Source organism: Periplaneta americana, chromosome 14 (genome assembly GCF_040183065.1).
Source record: "Periplaneta americana isolate PAMFEO1 chromosome 14, P.americana_PAMFEO1_priV1, whole genome shotgun sequence".
In the NCBI taxonomy this organism is placed as follows: Eukaryota; Metazoa; Arthropoda; class Insecta; order Blattodea; family Blattidae; genus Periplaneta; species Periplaneta americana.
Genome location: NC_091130.1, coordinates 141,463,501 through 141,490,187, shown reverse-complemented (window position 1 = coordinate 141,490,187; position 26,687 = coordinate 141,463,501). Strand labels below are relative to the sequence as shown.

At 33.7% G+C, this 26,687-nt stretch overlaps 1 protein-coding gene across 7 annotated transcripts in view; it reads left to right on the top strand.

The window, feature by feature from the left end:
• Positions 1-26,321, top strand: part of Mic26-27 (MICOS subunit 26/27) — a 44,497-nt gene extending 18,176 nt beyond the window's left edge. For 4 of the 7 annotated variants that reach the window (XM_069846166.1, XM_069846168.1, XM_069846169.1 and 1 more), the window contains exons 3-7: positions 5,655-5,703; positions 14,114-14,262; positions 14,427-14,672; positions 20,479-20,618; positions 26,060-26,321. In XM_069846166.1, the coding sequence (XP_069702267.1) occupies positions 5,655-5,703; positions 14,114-14,262; positions 14,427-14,672; positions 20,479-20,618; positions 26,060-26,116 (641 nt within the window). In that variant the 3' untranslated portion in view covers positions 26,117-26,321. The remainder of the gene's footprint in view (positions 1-5,654; positions 5,704-14,113; positions 14,263-14,426; positions 14,673-20,478; positions 20,619-26,059) is intronic. The other 3 variants (XM_069846165.1, XM_069846164.1, XM_069846171.1) reach the window with 2 other exon arrangements.
• The last annotated feature ends 366 nt before the right edge of the window (positions 26,322-26,687 follow it).

The following is a 26,687-nucleotide window of genomic DNA, read 5'->3' as shown; positions in this document are numbered from 1 at the left end:
AGAAATTTATGCAAAAATACAAAATGCTTTTCTTCTCGAGAAATAGGTGGTGGAACTCTGTGTAGAATATAAAGCAGGTGAGGAGATATGACTTCTGTCCAGTGCACGGGAATTCTGTCGTTTTAACGTCCTTTTCATCAAGCTTTATGACTTTTAAGGTCTAGGCGGAGTACAAAGAAAAATTAAGTTATAAACATAATTATTGACACATTTCTCAGTTCCATGATGAAAAATATGATAAAAAGGTCCCAAAATGGTGTTCCGGCACGTTCTGCCAGAAAAAAAAAGTACTGGTAATACTGAATACCTTATGACTGGCATGCAGGTAATATAAAATATTCATCCCTACAAAAGTACAGTGTAGAACAATGAGTACTCTAGGTGGCTCTTATCAGTAGACGTGCAGTTGAAAATTGCATTATTAGACGTGATTATATTTAAATACAACTTTTAACATCTTGGTTAGAAGTGCAAGATTCATGTGATAAAATGTTTTGCATATGAAGTGACAATTATATTTTTGTTGTACGTAATTGTGTTCATGCTCATTTTGTGAAATAGATGGAAGTTTTGTAAATATTAAATGATAAAAAAATTTAATAATTTGATTCTGTTTATCGAAAAATATTTAATAAAATTTATTTAATTTTAATATCTTTAAAGAAGTCTACCCAAGAATGTATTACGGTATGAGAAATGCTTAGGGAAAAAAATTGTAAGTAGGCTAATGTCAGTTAATCTAATTTTAGTAGCATGAAATGAAAAGTTTTTGCATTAATTTGCTGTTTATTTTCAATAGATATAACATAGAAATGTGATAATTAATTCCATTACATTGTTCGTTGTATTGTATTTATTTACATTCCATAGTATTCGTACATCATTCACAGCTAGAATATGGAACGTGTCAAAAAAATCTTAATAGTACTATTTTTTTTTTATTCAGTATGCTCCATTGCAGTAATGCAATACTACACACAATAGTGCTATAAAGTCTTAATTATTGCCACAATCTAGTTGAAATATATACAGACGAGTTTTACAATATGTTGTTGTTGTTTGTTGTTTTCTAATGCCAGGCGTTTGACAATAAAGTCATTTGACCTCTTGCACTCCAATATTTTTCAAAGATATTATCATGACCAGCCACTGAAGCACAGATTTTGAGGTGTTCCGAATCCATTTCTTTGTTTGAGTTGCACAATGGGCAGTTAGGGGACTGATGAATTCCAAATATTGGAGCGGTTAAATGGCAAGTTGTAGCCGATTTAAGTGAACACCATATTTTAACGTTTTGGTGGCTACTTCATTCACACACAACCCCCAGAATGTCTGGAGGACCACACCTGCTGTTGGTTGACGGGTCCATTGGACCTAGCTGGGAGATCTTGTTGATCACCAGCTTTCCCTCCTTAAGCCACTGGAGGACGATTTTAGTGCCATAGCAGGTCAGCACTAGGAACAGAAAAGTAGAAAGAGGAGGAAGGAAAGGGAAATGAACCCTAGGCCTCGAATGCTCTAATGCCGTCGGGGTCGAAGAAAGTAAGAGTTCAGTCAGAGGACTGGATAGGAAAGGGTAAAGAGGGAATTAGGTATTGGATAGAGGAAAATTATACCAAATTCAGTCATTAACTCATCAAGCTGACCAGTGCTAATGGATGAGTAGCCCCTCCCTTTAGTTCAGCTTGTAAAATTATGCTTACTAACAGCTGCACCACGGGAAAGTAGGGATGGGACTTTGGGTATTTGTCCAGGTTGGTTCCTTAAAGCCTTCAATGGGAAGGATTAATGGCTCTCCCCCCTGTATCCGACAGATACCCTTTTGCAGCCAGTTTTACAATATAGTCTACTAGGACAACACAAAGATTTAGTATCAATATTTAATACAAGACAGAAATATTCATGAAGCGTTGCTGAATGTCATGAATTCACCTACAGAATAGAAGGCGTGAGAAATTAAGTACTTCTTTAATTTGGCCCTAAATAATTCTATGTTTTGATTTTTTATATCCATAGGGAGACTATTAAAATTTTTTACTACCATACTTGTATAACGCGCTCCTTTTTGATAGCACGATAGACTCGCCAATGTAATATGAAAGTCATGTTTTTACGCATATTTATGCTATGAACTGTTGAATTAGTTACCAAGTTTTCAAGATTATATGCGTGGAAGTTTATTAATAAAAATATATTGACAAGTCATGGGCATTATTCGTAGTTTTTTTAAAATGGTCCTACACAATTCCCTAGATTTGACACCTACTATTATTCTAATTACTCTTTTTTGTAATAGGAATTTAGCTACTGTTACTATCTGTAGAATTTCCCCAGAATATTATTCCAAAACTCATTTTCTTTTTGCTCTGATGATGTCATAACGATATTCATCTAAAGAAGACATGTACGTTGATATCTATGACTCTCAAGGCTGCATTTTACGTCATATAATAATCAATATAAATTATAGAATTTGTTTAATAAAATTACTGATCACAAGTGTGAGGAAAAAAGCGACCTACATTTTTGAATAAGGTAACTGAATCTATTACTACTAGATGGCAATATTATCTATGTGCGCAGAAAGGAATGAAAGAAGCAGCAGTTGCAAGATGGCAACACCTATGCATGAGCATACAATTGGTGGCTTGATCCGAGCATTGATGCATGCTTTGTCTCAGGCTGATAATGATGCATCCAAGTCTCATCACCAGTGATTATCAGGACTACCATACGATCCCCTTCATTCTGTCTGCTAGGATGTAGTCACCAACCTGTTGCACATTTGCATCCATGCCAGTCTCAACTGGCCAACTGACTCAGTGTTCGATAATTGTCCATCTTTCAGAGAACTGCACCTGATTATAGATAACTTGATGTGACAGGCAGTGGCGTAGTGTCAATGAAAGGTAAAAAGCTAAGCTTCCCCAGTTAATAATAATTTCATAATAAACCTGCAGTCTATGGACAAAATTATTTATTAATTTTAATAGAATGTATATTTACGCGTTAAATATTGTGATGCGGCAGCTCAGGATGATTTGCGATGCAGCAGTAAACAAGAAGCCTGCACACACCAGCTTCCAAGCTTACACTCATTCTTCTGTGTAACCCACCCTGCAGATTTTCCATCCCTTTCTAACTAAACTATCCTGGTCGCAAGGCTAGCAAGAAGCTAGCTTTGACATTGAAAATAAGTAGTTTCCGAGTTATCCCTTTTCGTCAGTTGTGTTCAGTTGAAGTGTTAGTGTGCATTGTGGCTGATATAATAAATAATGAGTGAAATAACAGTTCCTGACACCAATTTACTTGAAATTTTTAGGACAATTTTATTATCAAGACTAACTTACGAACAAAAGCGTGATCTAAAAAACAAATGACCGACTCCCTTGCTGTCAATGAAGGACACAACTAAAAGATAGACGCATACTTACGTACTGTATCTATTGACCGTTAATATTGTGATTTCTCTATGACAGGAAGTGAGCTAATGTTATACGTATACGTGTCTATTTATTAGAGATATGTGTAAACCGTGAGATCATATTTTACTACATACCATTTGAGGCCATGCCTTATTGGTGTTACTTACGAGGTTCCAACCTATCTTCGACTGCTGACTTGACATTGACTACTATTTATTTTAAGACTATATTTTTGTAATACATTTTCTCATATTGCATGAAAGACAACTTGAATTAGCTTCCCCTGCTCAAAATTTCATGCTATGCCAGCAATGCTCACTGTACACTGGCAGCATTTCTTTGTGACTACCATTTGCTGCCAGACATCCAGAAAAATCATACAGCAGAGAGCTGCCCAACAATGGTGCACTTATGCAGAGATGCCACTATCTTGCAACTGTTGCTTCTTTGTTTCGCTTGTGCACACTTTGATTACTTTGACTTATGGATAATATTGCTATCTAGCAGTGATAACATCAAATGCCTCATTAAGAAATGTAGTTTGCTGCTTTGATTTGTAACTTACTGTCTCACCTATGTAGAATAGGTCAGAAGTTGTCACTGCCCTCACATTGAAAATTATGAAAATATCCATTCAGGCTGGTGAAATACCAGCTAGTTAGAACTTCAGTTCCCAATATAGGCCAGCTATGCTATTGCTGTAGAAGCCTTTGCGTTGTTTACAGATGGTTTACATTGTACTAAACTACATTACATGTATATGAAATAATTTGATACGTCCTCTTTGAAAGCAGTTTTATGTTATCTTCAACCCATTAAACTTGAGCGGTTTTAAATTACAGATAAAGCATTTTTTTCAGTTCCAGAGTAGCTGGTCCATCATATTATGTAGACTATTAGCACAGTTTAGTATGTACAGTTGCGAAGCTTGGGATGATTTTTTGCATTTCTCGCGATAGTTGCTAGCTGCTTGGAGCGCTGTGAGTACTAGGAACAATAGACTGTGTCACTGCCATCATGATTTAATATAGGCTGACCATGTGACTCGCTTAACCCGATCACGGAGGGTGGCGTTTCAACCATATAAACTAGTTGCAATGCATAAAGAGTAACATATTTCTCTAAAATGTAGTGTAATTGCATTAATAAATTTAAAACAATGATTATGAGACACTTCAGACATAATTCACTTGCGAGTTAAGGTGTAATATTATTTTTGGTGTGAAAATTACGTTGTTCGTATGTGTAATACCTGACTTTATTTGGATTAAATATTGCGAAATTCTTGTACATTCATTTATGCACGATTCAATAATTTTCAGTTACACTGCACAGATATTTTGATATGTTGAAATTATAGGTTATGTTTACTGTACCAATACTTCAATATTCGCATTTGTACATTATAATTAAGCATAATGTCATGTATAATATGCCGCACATTCAATTTGTCTGTATTTTAATACTACAATCGAGTACGTACTGAATTATTGTATTTATCTACTTCTTAAGAGACGAAGTAACACAATCGTATGTACACTAATTTCATAGGAGTGGTGTGGTAAATTTTCTATCTACAATTAAGGAAGGTGGATGTGCTAAATTAAAATCACAATATAAATTCTTTTTTATTAAACCTCAAAATAGCTTCCATTCTAAACTTAAAATGTTGATGCGAATAGATTATGTTAACATGTAAAATTCTCTTCACATTAAAATAACACAGTTTTATAATTATTTCTGCAACAAATTATGCAATAAGAAGTAAACGGAACTTATGGACACATTACACTAAATAAAACTTAGCTATGATAAGCAATAAAGTTATAATATAATATTTCACCGAGCTCCATACACTGAAATAGAAAACCCGAACAAACATTATCGTCTGCTCGGGAAAGGGTCTGTCCTGAGGTGATAGTAGCGATCCTGGTGGTCAGCAACTATCTATGTATGCATATTTATTAAGTATTGAGCTTCGCAACTGTATATACTAAACTGTGCTATTAGTATAGTGGTTCTACTTAAAGTCAATGCTAGTTTGTCTGCCTTGACTGGTAAAATTAAACATACTGTGTAAAGTTTCTTGTTATTAACATAATATGTACAGTATATGTCAATTATTAATGTTTTTTTTTGTATATATTTACCTGTTTCCTATAAATGCATAAACTTCTGGGCCTCACTCATGACTGAACTGTGTACCAACTTTTGTCCTGCCCTCCACAGCAAGAAGAAACCATACTCGAAGAAGCCAGAGGAAAGGACGAGTGGAGAGGTGAGCTATCCATCTTGTCCGTCATCCAGTGCTGGCTTGACATTTTCTAAGCAGAAATAAAAGTGAAAACCTAGATTGTCAAAATTCTTCATTAATTCAGTTTCAAAATGTGTATATCGCAGACAGAACCCAGTATCTAGTCACTTCGCTATATACCTAGTCAAATTGTGATATGTCTAAAGCTACATAGTATATTGTACAGATTTGCCTGTGCGAAATTCAGTGCGCTAAATTGCAATTATAAACAGGGCCAGGAAGTTCATGCCCTGAAAACCTACTAAATATGCATGCACGTATGCCTTTAAAAACCTTAAAATAAGGATTAATAAAATTCTATATTTCTTTATATACAGTAAAACCTCGATAAGACGCGCCCGCTTATTACGCTATCCCGTGTAATATGCTTTTTTTGTCCGGTCCCTGCACATTTCATATATAACGCCTTTATAAAATACCCCGTTTGTTGTGCTCAAGTCCCGCATAATATGCTGATTTTGTGGAATATTTTCGATGTAATTTTCAGCAGTGTACTGTAACTGCAACGAAACATCTTGGTCATTGAACTCACTGGTGCTATTAACCTGAAAAGTATTGGTATTCGACCCTTTAACAGCGCATTTAAACCTTCATACTTCATACCTTAGTATACCCCACCCTCTTGTTACACTCTCTTATTCGACTCCTTATCTGTGCGGTTAAAGCCTACATACAGTTACAATACCTCACCCTCTTGCTAACCCTCTCTCTCAAACAGTATTCCTCATTCAGCTGTAATAAAATTCTGGAAATTTTTGCTGGGCAGTTTGTTGTCCTGTAGTGTATTGAAGTGTCTGTAAATATGATTACAATAAGTGTTAAACGAAAAGCGCTTTCTGTGTCTGAAAAATTGGAAATCTTACGAAAGTACGATGAGAACAGTACTCTTACTCAGAAATAACTCTCTGATGCATTAGGAATCCCATCATCAACATTAAGAATGATAATAAAAAGTCGCGACTCATTCACTACAGCTGCGATGTCGGGAGGATGTAATCGCAGGAAACTAAAGTGTAGTAAACATGAGGACTTGGAGAACATGCACACGACAAACAACTATAAGTGGCTTTTTTTTTTTCGAAAGAATTAAGTAAGTTACAGTACATATTGTAAATGTCTTTGACGTACAGTAATTACATAATGGAGTAATACTGTATTACTTTTCACGAATTATGTATTTCAATAAAGAAAAATGCTAATAGATACTGTATATAAGTCAAAATTAGTATACCCGCCTAATACGCGGTCCCGGTTAATACACAATTTACACGCGGACCCTTGAACAGCGTCTTATTGGGATTTTACTGTATCTCTAATAAGTAAGTTATAAATAGGGTTACCAAACGTCCGTATTTAGCAGAACATGTCCGTATTTTGAAGGTCTGTCCTGCGATCCATATTTATTTTTGAAGATTTGCTAAATGACCGTATTTTTATGAAAAATTTCCAATCATCTCATTTTCAGTACTTACATTTGAAAACATAATCCTGAATGCAAATAAAACTTTAATTTTTTGTCAAAATATTTTATTATTAGATTGAACTCACTTTGACGGTACAATAGCACTCCAAATATTAGCATAGTCTAGTATATAGACTCACGAAGCTCAATACATAGTAAACATTTTTATGCAACATAAAATCAGTTTTAATCTGCTTAAACGCGAAAATATGCCACGATAATATAAAATCATAAAATGTTATGCATTTATATAAAAAACTAAAATATGCAAATATATGCAACACAGAATTTGGTTTTATAAGCTTAAATGTTGATGATTCGTGAAGATAATTAATCAGCAATTAATTACAGTCTTCCACACCTGTGGAGTAACAACTAGCACATCTGGCCGCGAAACCAGGTGGTCCGGGTTCGAGTCTCGGTCGGGACAAGTTACCTGATTGAGGTTTTCTTCAGGGTTTTCCCTCAACCAATATGAGCAAATGCTGGGTAACTTTCGGTGCTGGACCCTGGACTCATTTCACCGGCATTATCACCTTCATCTCATTCAGACGCTAAATAAACTAAGATGTTGATAAAGCATTGTAAAATAACCTAGGCCTACTAAAAAAATTATAGTCAATGGAAAATATATGCAAATGCATGAACTTCCTGGTCCTAAATTAAATATCACAGTGTACCAACATGAGATTAACTGGTGGAGTTTTTTTTTCTGCATATCTAGCATGTTATTGAATAATTAAAAAATGAATTCGGTGTTTTAACATTCAATATTTCACATATATTTGAGTACAAATGACGTAACAAGTAAATATTATCTTCTATGTACGCGACTTTTGAAATTAAGTTTGATTTTAAGTTTAATTTAACTGAAATAAATTAAGGTGCCTTAACTTAAATTAATCAAGCACCTTGTGATTTGTCGTTTATCTTATGTTCTTCTTTATTCATGTTACCATTTTTCTCGGCTGATAGCAATGTGACTGGATTTGGCTTGTGTATGTAATGTACAAACCTGTAAAAGTTGCATAAATAAGCATGGTACTTCAGATTCCTTTAAAAGATGCTACTTTCATCCTTTTTTTGCATCCATGGACCTTCTTTTCCATATTTTGACTAACTCTTTGATGTTGAGAAACTTGTATACTGTTTCTAAAAATTTCATATTTAATTTCTTTTAATCTTTGTATTTATATATTAATACTGTATTTAAAATTTGTTTCTAAAATTTATGTTACAATGTACTAATATTAACATATTTTGATACATTGTTCGAATCCCTGTCTTACGTAATTCATCAGCGCTGAAGTGAAAATAGTAAATCGTAATGAATGTTTAATTTTTTTTGTTTTACGAATAGCACATTGATACAACTTCTTTTCTGATCTGCTATAATATCAAACATTAATCAGAAGTGCCGCTGATGTTATTCTGTATGTTTCTAGAATCTGTCAGAACAAAATAAGCAAATTATAAGATACTTCCCCATAGTAATTAAGATCTCATTAATGCCTGCCACTTCTATTTATATAGGTTTGTTATGTATTTGATTGATTCTGCATGTTGTTTTTTATATAGCATTCGCTGTAGAGTATTGTACAAAATAATCAAAATGATATTTGCACCATTGGAATGCATATACCAGAAACTATGTGAATATTACTTTGCTTAAAGCTATTTAATTATATGATTTCGAAGAGAGAATAGTCTGCTTGTGTTAAGTCACAGTAAATCAAAGGTGAAAAGAAAGAGGTAAAACTGTCCTTCCAGAACTCATTTAACGAGAGTTTTAAATGGGCTTCAGATCCATTCTTTAAGTTACATATAAAACTACGGAATTTTGTACAATGTAATTATTAGTAATATAAACAGAGATAGTGCATTATTTGAAGATGCATGGTAGTAGAGATCCATGCTTTCATGACCTCAGCACTAGAATGGGATGGTGGTGTGTGATTGGCATCATTGCCTTTTACTCCTGGGAAAAACCCAGTACTCTATTTGGCAGGAAGCTGAGTGGATCTCATTGCCGTTCTGGAAGTTTTGTTAAATAGAAAAATTCTTTACCGCCTGGTTTTGAATTTGGGATCTTTCAAACTGTAGCCAGTTGCTGTACTAACTGAGGTAACCAGCTGCTATTATTTGCAGGAAGTCGTGTTCTTTTTAGAAATTTTCAAACCCAAGTTTTTAGTAAGTTTTTTTTTTCAAGACATAGCGAAACATTTCTATGCATTCATTTTATGAAATATCTCATTTATTCACTTTGAAAAAAAGTTGTTTGAAATTTTAAAAGTATTATTTTTCCTGCAATTCATGAAAAAAAAAATAAAATAAACTAGCAGCATTCTTCACAAAATAAATGCACAGAAACATGCAGCCACCTCATAAATACTTACAGTAAAAATTTCATCTAGATTGATTAATATTTGGCATAAAAAGTTGGTGTTGAATCAAGAAAAATAAATTTACTGAAAAATGGATTTGAAAGTAAAATGAATATTTAAGGGGAGAGGATGGTATTTTTTGGTGAAAAATGAGTAAATTTTCAAAAAAAAAATCATTAAAATACTCTGTGATGTGTGGAATGCATAGCATAACATTTTGTGGGTATTTGTTTCCTTATCGGATATTGACTCGCCATTTTTAAACTTCCTGCGTTATAGAATTTTAAATCACTTGCCCACTTTTAGTGTTGTTTCTGGTAAATTAAGTGTAAAAAAAAAAACATTTTTTTTTTTCTTTAAAATACTCTTTGATATGTGTGAAATGCATTGCATAACATTTTGTGGGTATTTGTGCCTTTATCGGATGTTGAAAAGTCATTTTTAAACTTCCTGCACTATGGATTTTTAAATCACACCCCCCCTTTTATCGGTTTCCAGTAACTTCATTTTTCTTGCTACATTGCCATACAAAAATGGATATAATTTCTGAACTATTAAAGATACATGCATGAAATTTAGAAAACACATTCTTTAGACTGTTAGGAAACTTTTCTCTGTAACAGAATTTTGTTAATTGATTTCATTTTAAAAATACGTCCGTTTGTTTGCAAGAAAGGAAATCAGAAAATTGTTATTAAATTTTAATTGTTTATTTTTACAAACGTAAAATACATTGCAAAAAACTGTTTGAATCTATCTTTAAAGACAGTTTAGATATATCGGTTTTAGTACAATTCTGCATTGGGTATGTTTTTTTTTTTTAATTTGGGCCCCCAAATAATTTTTTTTTTTTTTTCAAAATATTTATATTTGGTTGAGTTGCTACAGCTATGAGCTCTCTACTTACAAAAAAATAATATTTTACACCAAATAGGAAAAAAAGTTTTAAAAAACACCGTCCTATTCTCTTAAATTAAAATTCTCCTCTGCTGCATTCATCTAGTAATTTCAGAAAGCCACCTTTAGAACAAAAAGTTACTACATTTGTAATCAGAAATTTTTAAGAAAGAATTCTTCGATGAAAAAATAATTTTGACAGTTCTTTAAATGCCACGCCCCCGTAAAGCCTTAACTCATTTTTGTTTAATATATTTGTAATCAGAATCGAACTGAATCCATTTGGGGTGTGAAAATATACATTCTAAAAAAGTGAAATAGCCAACAAAAATATTTTGGAAAATTTTCATAATTTTCAGTGGAGTCTCCTCTTAAGATACGTATTATTTAACGAAGAAGAATAGTTGAGATGCAGAGTTCAGCGGTTATGTAACTTCTCACAGTGCAAAGAAACATTTCTTTACATTGATAGCATAAGAATCCACCGGAATTTCATTCTTGCCTGGTGGTTTTCCCTGAACTTGTACTGGCAACACTGCTGACTAACGTCATCATTTTGTAATTTACTCAGTGCACTAAGTACAGTAGAACTTGGTTATAACGACATCCAAGGGACCTTAAAAATTATGTTGTTATAAACGACTGTCGTAGTAACCGAGATTCACATTATCAATCTAGTGAGGTGAAAAATGAAAAATAACAAACTTAATTAGACTTATTTTAGATTTATGTATTGATTTTTAAGCCTACAATGAACATAATAAAATACACGTAGGCCTACAATTATAAATACAGTATTCTGTATTAAAACAGTTTGTTCAGTACTCACCAAACTACTTTACTTAGAAATGGAGTAATCAGTCATTTTACTCTGTCTTCTACTTGCCCAATACACACTTTCTAGGGCTAAATTACGTTCTATGTTCATAATTTCAGTTGCAATTTCACTACTCCCTTCCCTAGCTTCATAGAACATGTTCATAATTCTAATGACTTCTAAAGCGTCACTCACTTCTTTTAGTGGCCATACTGTGTTAAAATGCGTGCACTTAGTGAAAACTTCCTGTCGAAACTGATCTAATACCGCATGAATTCGGGCAGGTTACAATGGGGTGGGGAATCCGTCTGTATTCCAGAGGTCTATGACAGAAGGAGACTGTAAAGAATTTGTCAGGGTCAGATTTCAACAAAATATTTCTTAAAATACTTTGGTTCTTAGAAAATCTTATTCCAAACTGAGGTTGAAAGTGACGTTATATGCAAGGTAGACGCATATACGTTTGTCGTATTAAGCAAGGTAGGAAAGCATATGTCTTATGGGGAATTAGGTGGGACCACAGAATATTTGACGTTATAGGCGAGGTGTCGCACAAAACGAGGTCGCTATAACCAAGTTCTACTGTATCTAAAATCCAGCAGAACTAGCGGAAAAGCCACTAATTTGGCACTGGCAGATGTGTCATACTAGTGTACAACCTCAACGGTGTAGCTATTCTACATTGAAAATTCAACCACATTAGTTTGAAAAATATTATATTTCCAACAACTTTCCCCTTTTTCAATTTTTCGCTATTTGCACTAATTACGGAGTTTGTTTATGTCACTGGACCTTTGAATCACTCTGTATAGGGCGCTCAATGAGCCAATGAGCATGCGTCCTGGGTCCAGCGCTCGTAAAGCTAAGCCAAATCAAATTTGTAGAGCCAAACTATGCCTTGTTCGATTAGATGACAGCCTCCCACCAAAGGGACTGGGGTTTGTTCCCCGATAGTGCTAGTGAAATTTGTGGCAGACAAAGCAGCTCTGGAGTGTGTTTTCTCTGAGTACAGATGCCTCAAACTAGGAAGCTGCCTGGAGAGGGTAAGTAGTACAGCTAACGGAGGGGGCCCACCTACGCTCCGATACCCATGTATAGTCATATTGTCTGAAAAGTTGACCTCTTGACAATGTATTCAAGATGCACCCTCTCTATAATATATTGATCAGTGTTTTAATACATAATAATTCGTTTAATGTTATTGGTGTTTATGATTTATTTTCTAATTGCAAAAATATATTCATTAGTATAATACAGTATATGATTGACTTAAATGTTTCATCATTCTTTTAGTTATATGTACCCAAATTGTAGATTATAGCGTTGTCATTAAACTTCAATTTTTCACTTTAAATCAAGGAAAACAGATCACTTATCTGCACAATACGAACAAATAAATAAAAGGAAGACACAATTGAGTTTCTATTTAGCCATTCCAAAGGGATCTCCTTTACTCACGATAAATCTCCATCTGAATCGCTGCTCACTTCTTTTATCTATTTATTTAATTTATTTATATATATATATATATATATATATATATTTATTTATTTATTTATTTATTTATTGCTAGTAAGTTTCAAATGAATACAAGTTAATACAATGAAAGATAAACTAGCCCACTCCTGAATGAGTAGGACTCGTGCTCAGGAGGGGATTGCAATACAAAGAAAAATAAAATTGAGAGTGAATAAATTAGATTGAATAGTGTTAAATATCTAAACCCAACTATAAATCCAATACAATTTTTTTTTAACTTCTTCTTCTTCTTCTTCTTCTCTAGAGTCCCCACAGAAATGATGAATGCAACTGTCCACGGCTTGTTCTATTACAGGAATCTGCTTCACATATTCCTCTCCATATTTCATGGATTTTTCACATTTCTTCTTCAAAGACTCTTTCCGTGATTTCATTTTTTTTTCTTGTCAGTGCTATAAAGTGAATGTAGTGTTGTTTGCAACAATCCTAGTTGACGTCATCTTAGAAATTCCTACTGCTGCTGCCACTCTTTCCTGAATCTTCTTAATATCCATGAGAAATATCCTGGCTTCGCTTTCTTTTTTCTTGAATTCCGTCACATTATAAATCATCTCGCGAGTTTGACTATGTAGAACTTTGCCCAATAATATACTACTCATCATAATAGAAGAAATACTTTATCACAAACGACAGTCACACATAGCCGCGTTCTTATACAGAAAACAGCCTTCTCAACTGTTATTAGAACTGAGCTGTACCGTTCTAGTCCACAGTGCATAGCAGTAGGCGGACTGTGGTAGGGGAGAAGTGCTCTATGTGCGTGCGCGAATGAGACAGCTTGCTAGTTTGAGGCATCTGTACTCCAGTTTCTCCTGCCATTCTCTATCAGTTACATATCACCACTTGCAGGGGTGTATAACAGCCAGACTGACCCACACAGATTATTACCATTGTTCCATATAAAGGGCTTTTTCGTACCTGACTAGCTTCAAGTGCCGAAAATAGAATTGAAGATTTATTATTATTATTATTATTATTATTATTATTATTATTATTATTATTACTAATTTATAATTGAAATCTGGCAGAATTTTCAGTTCATATTAATGAAGATATCTTAATAGCTACACTTTCCTACCAACCTCTACGTATATTATTTTATACTCTGTGTATTAGTACTACTGAATTATTTTTAACTTAAAATTTTATTCGCATTATTTTAGTTAAAAAAAAAAAAAGTTTATTTTATCAGATTATTTTATGTTGTTCTCTTACATGGAACATTTCAAAATCTTACTGGAATATTGTAACAGACACGTGATTTATATTCATTAGGATCATGGAGGTGAAGGAGGAGGAACCATCGAGTCTGGAGAAGACGATTTGTGCCGTGCGTAAGGAGGTTTGGGCTTTCTATGGACAATACAAAGACTGTCAGCAGAAAGTAATCCAGTTTGTGGAGACTGGAAAGGCACACTCTGAATGTAAGTGAACATTTCATTTTTTCTTTTAAACCAAAGTGATGAAAGGAAGGGTCAGACCTTCCATCGACATAACATTCGTGTTTTTCCCCTCTCTCTTAAGGCTACTGTCATGTATTTATCACTTTGTAAAATTGGATTAACTTTGACTTCCCCTACTGTTACAGCTACCCTGAGCTTCCTCCGTGAAGAAGCTACCCCTATCCACCGAGCAGGTGCTATTGGTGTGAGTGGCATAGCAGGTTTAATAATGGGCCTGAGGGGTGGTTGGTTCAAGAGAATACTCTACGGAGCAACTGGTGCAACAGCCATGGCAGCACTGTGCTATCCACGTCAGTCAGCAGAAATTGCTAACGAGTCCTTACAAATGGCGAAGTATTATTTCACTGTTGCGTATAATTTCATTTATGGAGGTAAGTACAGCATTGTGAGGAAGCAGATTTCCTTAATATTTTTATGAAGTTATCTATCAGTAGTCCACACCTGTGGAGTAACGCTTAGCATGTGTGGCCGCGAAACCAGGTGGCCCGGGTTCGATTCCCGGTCGGGGCAAGTTACCTGGTTGAGGTTTTTTTCCGGGTTTTCCCTCAGCCCAATATGAGCAAATGCTGGGTAACGTTCGGTGCTGGACCCCGGACTCATTTCACCGGCATTATCACCTTCATCTCATTCAGATGCTAAATAACCTAAGATGTTGATAAAGCGTCGTAAAATAACCTACTAAAATTTTTAAAAAATCTATCAGTATGTGCATGAGAAGGACAATGTTGCTATCTATTTTCCTCTATTTTTTTTCTTGATTCAAAGCTGAAATGAAAAATTTTTTCTTTGCTGGCCACTAAAAATATTTTACATTAAGAAAGGCAGGAAAAATTTCGTGAAACTGTACATTATACGTAACTACATAAGTATGGAAAATAATCAAGAAATGATTAGATCTCGAAATAATATTATTTAGTAATTAATGACAAGTTCATGCAGCATTTAACATTTAGTTTATTGTGTAGATCGGTGATGTCATCCCGTTCTATACATCGTCAGCTTTGAGTGTACACCTGCTAACCGCCAAAAAGAAAATTTTACAAGGGAAGCATAAAACTGAGTTTAAATTAACTCTGAAACTTTAGGGCCAAATCCAAAGTACAGATGGCATTTGTATCTGTACTTTGGATTTCGTCATAAAGTTTCAGAGTTAATTTAAACTCAGTTTTTTGCTTCCCTTGTAATTTTTTTTTTTTGGCGGTTAGCAGGTTTACACTCTAAGCCGATGACATGCTGTTCTTCAATTTCGTTCCAGCAACAGCACACATTCAAACCTTACCTCTCTTATCTCCAGTCTTATGCTAGACGTGATAGGAGAGTACAAATTTAATACAGTGCATCACTCAACCTCAGGCTAAGGAGTAAAGAACATTGGAGTCATCACAATATCCTCACTTACTTCAATTTTTACTTTTTATTTTAAATAATAAAATAAAAACTTGTTTCAGAAATAATAGCGATGTTCAGCAGTACATATAGGTGTAAACAGTTTTCTTTCATGAAACTTAACAAATATAATTTAAGGAGTCTACTGATAGACGATCATTTATGTTCAGTTTCAAGGATCGCAACTACTAAGTAATATTACATAGTATAGAAAACATCTGCAGCAGGCTCTTGAAATGAGAAAAACGAATTCTTGTAATTTAAGAAAATGTGTTCTAACATTATACACATTACAATTGCAATAGACAGCAGTGAAATGAAAGCTTAGAAAATAATTACTTTTTTGTTTTTCAGTTTGTATATGTATTCACATATCAGTATTTGTTTCTTTCTTGCAATGCTTCGTGACGCAATATAATTCAAATACAGTACATATAGTTTTCCATTAGAAGAATATAGATACTATATTATTCAACGTGAAGTACCATAGAAGAGGGTAAAGTCGATCAAAATTTTGCAATTTTTAATGATATTGAGGTTATGCAATGGAGCGAAGTTCCTCAGAAAATAATATTTTGTCGTCATATCCTTCACTTATGAAATCACATTACAAGAAGTGAATTACAATTTACCAAACTCTGATTTTTTTTTTTTTTATTTTACTTGTGATCGAAGTTACCTGTTTAAATAGGGTAAAGTCGATCACCATTGAATTTTTAGTTTAAGATCGATTTTAAAATATTGCGAAGTAAAGTCGATCACTGTTTATGTTTTTAAAAACAAATTAAGTGTATTACATGTATTTTATTTGTTATAAGGGGTGTAGAAAACAATAATAATCTATTATATAAGTCTATAGGATTATATAGTGTTCATTTTGTTACTGTGATCATACAATTCGATACAATTAGGCCTATAGGTCTCCATTGTACAAACGTGGCTATGATTGCCAATATATAAAACATAAAAAAATTAATACTTCACATATCAACCAGGTTAAATAAATAAATAAATAAATAAATAAATAAATATCAACAAACAAAGATTTAAGAATTCAAAATTTACATTGAAATACCACACTTCAATTATAATCTAAAATGCTATTCAACATTGCTTAGGTTTATGTCAGATGTTATTTGAAATCTTCCCCTCCTCATGTCACTTTAGAAACTACGTTGTTCCCATCGTCAGGTACAGAGGGATATACAAAATACATTCCTTTGGCAGTGCTTCTCTTATGCAAGAAATTCACCATAAATTCTTCTTCCTCTTTCCCCACTATCCCATTAATATAAGCTATACTATGACACTTTTCTGTTTATAAGTGCTAGTTGGAGGTATTTCGGTGAAAAAATTTATTCTTCCTGCTGGTCCTGTCTGCTTCGAGTAGGTCGATGGCATGATCGACTTAACCCTACAAAGGTACAAGTTTTTTGAAAATAATAAGTTTCAATACTAACATTTACGAACTGCAAAACTATTATTTCAGGATACAATCTCAACGAAAAGTACTTACGTATACTTCTTGTCTCCTTTCACTGCTGACGATAATTTAAAGCTTGTAAGACTTTGTTTTCGTTTATGAGAAAAAGTTGAGAATGACAATTTTCACTTCAATGGTAATTACACAGTGTTCCCATTGTTGGGATTCGCAGGCTTTTTGTTGTCCCTCTCGCTTACATTTGCAATGCCAGGCAATGAAGTCAGCATAACAAAATTTTAACAAGTAACTGAGATAATATATAATTTTCAATAAAAATCGCAAATGATCGATTATACACCCACTGATCGACTTTACCCATTTCTATGGTACTGTTAATATATAAATAAATAGTCATAAATCATAATTATATATCACAATTATTTCAACTTTCAAATAATGTCTGTGCCTTATTTCTTTGTCTTTTGTAAAAGTTGTTATATAAATTCATTACAATTTATTTACTGCTGCTGATCATTATTGTACATGGCGTATCTTAGACACTTACAATATAAATTGTCTTATTTTTAGGATTGTGATTTTCCCTACAACTACAATCTCTTCCTTAATGCAATACTTCTTACAGCCCTGCCTGAATGTTGAGTAATCTTACAGTTCTATGTCATCTTTTACAGAGGAGCATGCGGTGAACAAGTAAATTCAAAATGACATGCTGATTTCATGACACCACTGGTGTTGATCATTATCATAGATATAAAAGATATCACACCCAAGATGATTAAAATAACTGACTGTCCAAAATTATATTATTATTAATCACTATTTCTGTTCTTTTGGGATGCTTTCTTTTGAAGGCCATTATTTTCGAACGATTTCTTACTGGATATTCCTAAATTTATATGTTAAATCTACCTGATTTTAATTGTAGAGAAGCTAATTGTAAGTTTTCAGACTGTGCCAAGATAACTTGGCTATCAGTGAACATTATTTTATTTATTTTCCTGTCCTAAAAGTTGTTTCTCGTTGTCTTTCTCAGTCGTATATGCCTGCATCTAAAAAGAGTGGGTTACACAGGGCATCATGAAAACAAAGATATATTCACGAAATCATCAGAATTATGTAAAATCCCTGTCACTTTTTATTTTGAAATCATAGTCATGTATATCAGATGAGTTACTGATATCACTGAATTGGTTCATGGAAGAACAACTCTTTTCCATCCGTTCTTCCCTCCTTCACTGAGAGATTGGAAAATAAAGCAAATATTATTCACTTTTAGAACTGTTATGAAGTTACAAGAAGTTATGTATTTGTTTTTTTCTTCGTTAAAAAGAAATGTTAATCATAAATTAACCGTAACTATTTTTATGCCATTATATTAGTTGTTTTTTAATCTGTAATAAGTCCATGGCATCTCTCAAGAGGGATCCTGTCGGCGAATTGACATGCTTGCCATTCCACCAGGCTCTACATCCACCTACGTTATCGACCCGACAGGTTCGAGGCACAGGAACAACAGCCCGCTGAAGTCCACTTAGAAAAATGCAGAATTTATGAGCCCACAGTTCCATTCTATTTGGAAAAATATCACCTCACCTCCATTGAAGTAGTTGGGCTAATGGTTGGCGCTAGGGGCACAATACCTCGCCTCTTTGCCAGTTTTGCCAGTTCCAGCTGAACAACAACTTCATTCGTGATGTTTCCCTTGCCGCTATCAGAGGATCACTTGCCATTTTAAAATACCATCTGTACTTTATTTCCTAAAAAGGAAGAATTTTGCTCGAATGTCTAATCTGTTTGTTTACTATGTTTAGGCCTGTTATATGCATGCTATTATCTTTCCTGTACTTAATTTTCCCTTTTGTTCATTCCCCTCCTTTCTCTTTTGTGGTCTGTTTTTGTTTTCACTCAATACGAGGCCTGTCTAAAAAGTATCCGACCTTAAATTTTCCCGTGCAAAGTAGTGATTCTAAGGCGGCGCCACTGTGCACGGTGGAAGGAGGAACCGTAATGCGCATGCTTGAATTTTTTCACCGCATTTGCTTGTGCCAGTCACTGGCTGGTGGTCGCCAAGTAAAGTGCTGTTCTAAGTGTTTGTCGGATTTAGTTTTCTCGCAAGATGACTGAACGAATTGAGCAAAAATACTGCATCAAATTTTGTCAAAAGCTTGGTGATTCTCAAAGTCAAACAATTCGTAAGATTCAGCAGGTGTTTGGGGAAGATGCGGTGGGTGTAACACAAATTAAGGAGTGATTCAACCGATTCAAAGATGGCCGCACATCAGCGGAGAGTGAGCAGCGTTGTGGCAGGCCCCAAACTGCTCGGAGTGCAGCTGTTGAGAGTGTGCGAAATTTGGTGATGGCAGATCGTCGTTTGACCGTGTGGGAGATTGCCGAAGAGGATGGAGTGAGTAAAGATTCTGCACATGCAATTTTGCGTGATGATTTGAACATGAACCGAGTGGCTCCGAAATTCGTGCCCAAGTTGTTGTCCCCGGAACAAAAAGACCTCCGTCGTGACGTTGCACAGGACCTTCTGGACACTGCCAACACTGATCCTGGGTTTCTGAACACCGTGATAACTGGAGATGAGTCATGGGTGTATGGGTACGACCCAGAAACAAAAAGACAGTCGTCGCAATGGAAGCATCCCAAGTCTCCAAGGCCGAAGAAAGCGAGGCAGGTGCGAAGCAAAATCAAGGTGATGCTGACTGTTTTCTTTAATGTCCGTGGAATTGTGCATCACGAATACGCACCGGAAGGACAAACCACCGTACTATCACGATGTTCTCCGGCGACTCCATGATGCAGTTCAGCGCAAAAGACCAGACATGTGGACAGCGAACAACTGGCACTTGCATCACGACAACGCCCCCGCACATTCATCCCAATTGATCCACACTTTCTTGCCAAACATGGAATTACAACCGTTCGCCAACCTCCCTACTCTCCAGGCCTGGCTCCTTGCGACTTCTGGTTGTTTCCAAAATTGAAGACACCACTGAAAGGATCCCGTTTTGAGAGTAGTGAAGAGATAATGCGGAACGCGACGACGGAGCTGAACACCATTCCAAAAGAAGACTTGCAGAGATGTTTCCGGCAGTGGAAGGATCGGTGGGTTAAGTGTGTGCAAGCACAAGGGGCCTACTTTGAAGGGGATTAGGGTCCCAACCCCGTCAGATATTTGAAATATTTTTTCTGGCTAAAGGTCGGATACTTTTTAGACAGGCCTCGTATGTTTATTATGCTTTGTCTAATGAGGCAGTCCCGTTATTGGGAAAGCTGAAAGAGTGTCTTTCAATGTGTATTAGATAAGTTCTGTGAATTTAATAGTTAATTTTATTTTACAGTGAAGCCCGAGGGCTTCAAGTTCCTATCACCACCACCACCATCTGTAGATAGTGCTAAATCTTCAACCAAAGGTTCTCGACCTGTTGCAGATGAAATTCCTTTGCCAACGAAGGCTGAGCCAGAAAACCCAGTTCAACAGGTAGAAGAGACTCTTAATCCTAAAAAGATCCCAGCTCTTAAAGTGACTTCCGAAGAGGTTGTCACTGACACCTACAGCACAGTGTCTGCAACCTGTTCCTGCCCCGATCCTGCCAGTGGTAGTCTTGAGTACAGGTATCCCTCCAACAGCAATGATGCATTGGATGATCTGGGGGAAATGATGAGTGATGTTGCCTACTGGGGGTTCCGGTTTGTCAGTTCGGGATCCCCACGCTGGTAAATATAATAGCATACCATCATTTCCATCCTGTCCAATCCCATCTTTTTCTGTTTATCCTCATTCTCTCCAATCTGTTGTGTACAGAGAGAACCAAACAAGTCTTTACGGCATTTTAGCGCGTCAGTGATACTGCGGTTCCTGGGATCTGGAAGGTGCATCGCCTGCATTCATTTCAGTCATCTCACGAAAGGATTACGGCAACATAAATTCAAGAATTGAAGATAAATTAAATTAAATTTTTTCAGCAACATAAGACACAAATAAGCAATTTGAAAAGAAATTGAGTTATAAATTAAAGAATTGAAGATAAAGTGAATTAAATTTTCTCAGTGACATAAGACACAAATAAGCAAGTCGAAGATAAATTAAGAGATAAATTAAAGAATTGAAGATAAATTAACTTAAATTTTCTCGGCAACATAAGACACAAATAAGCAAATTGAAGATAAATTGAAATATAAATTAAAGAATTCAAGTTACATTAAATTTTCTCAGCAACATAAGACACAAATAAGCAAATTGAAGATAATTTGAAATATAAATTAAAGAATTGAAGTTAAATTAAATTGTCTTGGCAACATAAGAGACAAATCAACAAATTGAAGATAAATTAAGTTATAAATTAAAGAATTGAAGATAAATTAACTTAAATTCTCTCGGCAACATAATACACAAATAAGCAAATTGAAGATAAATTGAAATATAAATGAAAGAATTGAAGATAAAGTGAATTAAATTTTCTCGGTAACATAAGACACAAGTAAGCAAGTTGAAGATAAATTAAGAGATAAATTAAAGAATTGCAGATAAATTAACTTAAATTTTCTCGGCAACATAAGACACAAATAAGCAAATTGAAGATAAATTAAAATATAAATTAAAGAATTGAAGATAAAGTGAATTAAATTTTCTCGGTAACATAAGACACAAATAAGCAAGTTGAAGATAAATTAAAGAATTGCAGATAAATTAACTTAAATTTTCTCGGCAACATAAGACACAAATAAGCAAATTGAAGATAAATTAAAATATAAATTAAAGAATTGAAGATAAAGTGAATTAAATTTTCTCGGTAACATAAGACACAAATAAGCAAGTTGAAGATAAATTAAGAGATAAATTAAAGAATTGAAGATAATTTAAATTAAATTTTCTCGGCAACATAAGACACAAATAAGCAAATTGAAGATAAATTAAGATATAAATTAAAGAATTGAAGATAAATTAAATTTTCTCGGCAACATAAGACATAAATAAGTAAATTGAAGATAAATTAATATATAAATTAAAGAATTGAAGATAAATTAAATTTTCTCGGCAACATAAGACACAAATAAGCAAATTGAAGATAAATTAAGATATAAATTAAAGAATTGAAGATAAATTAAATTTTCTCGGCAACATAAGACATAAGTAAATTGAAGATAAATTAATATATAAATTAAAGAATTGAAGATAAATTAACTTAAATTTTCTCGGAAACATAAGATGCAAATAAGCAAATTGAAGATAAATTGAAATATAAATTAAAGAATTGAAGATAAATTAAATTATCTCAGCAACATAAGACACAAATAAGCAAATTGAAGATAAATTAAGATATAAATTAAAGAATTGAAGATAAATTAAATTTTCTCGGCAACATAAGACACAAATAAGCAAGTTGAAGATAAATTAAGATATAAATTAAAGAATTGAAGATAAATTAAATTTTCTCGGCAACATAAGACACAAATAAGCAAATTGAAGATAAATTAAGATATAAATTAAAGAATTGAAGATAAATTAAATTTTCTCGGCAACATAAGACACAAATAAGCAAATTGAAGATAAATTAAGATATAAATTAAAGAATTGAAGATAAATTAAATTTTCTCGGTAACATAAGACACAAATAAGCAAATTGAAGATAAATTAAGATATAAATTAAAGAATTGAAGATAAATTAAATTTTCTCGGCGACATAAGACACAAATAAGCAAATTGAAAATAAATTAATATATAAATTAAAGAATTGAAGATAAATTAAATTTTCTCGGCAACATAAGACACAAATAAGCAAGTTGAAGATAAATGAAAGAATTGAAGATAACTTAGTCTAAATTAAATTTTCTCGGCAACGTAAGACACGAATAAGCAAGTTGAAGATATATTGAAAGATAAATTCTCTTTCTTAACCTTACCTGAATGTTATAGGAACTGCTGAAAGTGAAGCCTGTTTTGGTCCAAGCACTCCTGACATCTCCAAAAAAATTATTGTGATACTCGTTGCGACTCTTCTTGCGTAATTTCATTTATCACTTTCCAGATTTCATTCTCCAGATCCTTAAGAGTTCGTGGATTTCTTCTATACACTTTTTGTTTCAAATTCCCCCACAATAAAAATCGATGACCTCACAGCATCAGAAAAATGTATACGAAATTTTCGTAAACACGTATCGTAAGACTTCTTCTTTAACTGGTAAGTTTCGACAGTAAACACATTCTGATCAGTGGTGTACGTAACCATGATGCAACTGACTTCAAAAGCTTCTTGCCAACAACCCCGCGCGTGAAGGACAAAAGATATGTGGCCAATGACCCACTGCTTCCTTTAGCCATTCAGCAAACCTGTGCTCTAAAATGCCATAAAGTCTTTTTTGGTTCTCTCCATACACGACTGATATTCACATTTCTCTTCAACCTCATCCTTTCTATATGCCTGATGCTCGCATTTTCAAATGTTGTTTCATCATCAAGGGAACTATATATAGATGCTTTTTTAGTAAATTTCGAGATGCAGATAGTGACTGATTGCTTTCTAATGCCTTTACATATAGTCAATTCCGTCTTTCCCAGTCTGTTCAGTGCACTAACTTCAAAATTAAATTACACAAAATGTAGTCAACAGAAAATTATGATTTTTCGTGGTTGAACTAATATAAAATGATCGCTAACAATAGTGGCATTGTTGACACATTTTCAATGCCATCTACTGTTTCTATATGTCAGACTACGAATTTTTCAAATGTACCTCGTAAACTGTAAATGCTGTTAGTAATAAATGAATCAAATGTATTTAGCCTAATGTAAATTATTCAAAACATAATTATTGCAATATGCATTAATCACTGTACCGGTATTAGATTTTACATAATACATCGTAACTTCACTTATCACTATATGTGACCACACGAATGAACAGATGATCTTATAACCTAAAAACTGTTCAATTCAAATGTGTTTCGTGGGTTTTATTGTATTGTATTTATTAACATTCCGTGGTATTCATACATTGCTTTACAGCTAGAATATGGAACAAGTCAAAAAACTTAATACTATTATAAAGTCTTAATTTATAGTCACGGTCTAGATGAAATATATATATATACAGACGAGATTTACAATATAGTCTACTAGTACAACACATAGTTTTAGTATCAATTTCATGAAGTGTTATTGAATGTCATGAATTCACTTACAGAATAGAAGGCGTGAGAAATTAGGTACTTCTTTAATTTGGCCCTAAATAATCTTATGTTTTGAGTTTCATTTTTTATATCGATAGGGAGGCTATTAAAAATTTTTACTGCCATATAACGCACTCCTTTTTGATAGCACGATAGACTTGCCGATGGAGTATGAAAGTCATCTCTTTGACGTGTATTTATGCTATGAACTGTTGAATTAGTTATAAAGTTATTCAGGCCATAGAGCTGATATTGAGTGGTTAATGAGAGAGTGAAATAAATAACAGCCAAAATGAGAAATATTGACTTTCACTAGGATACCTGTAAACTAGTCATATTTTTATTAACGAGGTACATATATTTTCACTTCTGGTTTTTATTTAGCATTCTGTCTCAATAAACCACTCATTTTTTAGCATTGTCTCAATAAACCACATTTTTTTTAGCATTGCCTCAATAAATCACACATTTTTTTAGCATTGCCTCAATAAACCACTCATTTTTAGCATTGTCTCAATAATCCACTCATTTTGTAGCATTGTCTAAATAAGTCACTCATTTTTTAGCATTGTCTCAATAAACCACTCATTTTTTTAGCATTGTCTCAATAAACCACTCATTTTTTTAGCATTGTCTCAATAAACCACTCATTTTTTTAACATTATCTCAATAAACCACTCATGTTTTAGCATTGTCTCGATAAACCACTCATTTTTTAGCATTGTTTCAGTAAACCACTCATTTTTTAGCATTGTCTCAAAAGCACTCATTTTTTAGCATTGTCTCAGTAAATCACTCATTTTTTTTAGCATTGTCTCAAATCACTCATATTTTAGCATTGTCTCATATCATTCATTTTTAGCATTGTCTCAAAGCACTCATTTTTTAGTGTTGCCTCGATAAACCACTCATTTTTTAGCGTTGTCTCGATAAACCACTCATTTTTTTAGCATTGTCTCAAATCACTCATATTTTAGCATTGTCTCAAATTACTCATATTTTAGCATTGTCTCAATAAACCACTCATTTTTTCCTAGCATTGTCTCAAATCATTCATTTTTAGCATTGTCTCAAAGCACTCTTTTTTAGCATTGTCTCTATAAACCACTCATGTTTTAGCGTTGTCTCGATAAACCACTCATTTTTTAGCGTTGTCTCGATAAACCACTCATTTTTTTAGCATTGTCTCAAATCACTCATATTTTAGCATTGTCTCAAATTACTCATATTTTAGCATTGTCTCAATAAACCACTCATTTTTTCCTAGCATTGTCTCAAATCATTCATTTTTAGCATTGTCTCAAAGCACTTTTTTAGCATTGTCTCTATAAACCACTCATGTTTTAGCGTTGTCTCGATAAACCACTCATTTTTTTTTAGCATTGTCTCAAATCACTCATATTTTAGCATTGTCTCGATAAACCACTCATTTTTTAGCGTTGTCTCGATAAAGCACTCATTTTTTTAGCACTGTCTCAAATCACTCATATTTTAGCATTGTCTCAATAAACCACTCATTTTTTAGCGTAGTCTCGATAAACCACTCATTTTTTAGCATTGTCTCAAATTACTCATATTTTAACTTTGTCTCAAACCACTCATTTTTTGGCATTGTCTCAAATCACTCATTTTGTAGCATTGTCTCAATAAATCACTCATTTTTTAGCATTATCTCAACTCATTTTGTAGCATTGTCTCAATAAATCACTCATTTATTTGTCTTTCTCATTTTGTATTCTTTTTGTTTTACAGGTAGTCAGAGATCAATCGAACCCAGCTGATAAAGACCTCTACACCACTCGAAAATAAAAGTAAATTTATTTAATTAGTTTTAGTGGCAAGAAATATTACTTGTCCAGTTCTAAGTTTTTTCTCATTATTATCAGCATCAAAATTTATATCACCAAATTGAAATTTTTTTCCACCATGAACATCTGAAACCTATGCCTGCATTCGGCAAATTTGTAATTTTAAAATATGTAAAAATTAAATAATAAATCACCTGAATTAGCTATTTAGAGTTTTAATTATTCTTTTCTGGTATTTAAGTAGCTACAAATTAATAAAATGCATATTTATTTGTATTATAAGTTTTGATAATAACGAACATGATACAATAATCCTGTAGACTCTGTTCGATCCCCGCATATCCCTCTGATTTATAGCTTGCGTTGGGCAACTCATGGTTCAGGTAACACAGGGATTTTCTCTGGGAGCTCCAGTTCCTCTATGGCATCCCAACAAATCTCCATCTTATCTCATCGTGGGTAGTACATGAGGGTGAGTTACCAAAGGGGAACAGAGAGAACTTAAACTGAGAAGGATTCAATCTGACATCGGAACTGGAATTTGGTGTGGCATAGTGGATAAAGCGTCAGCA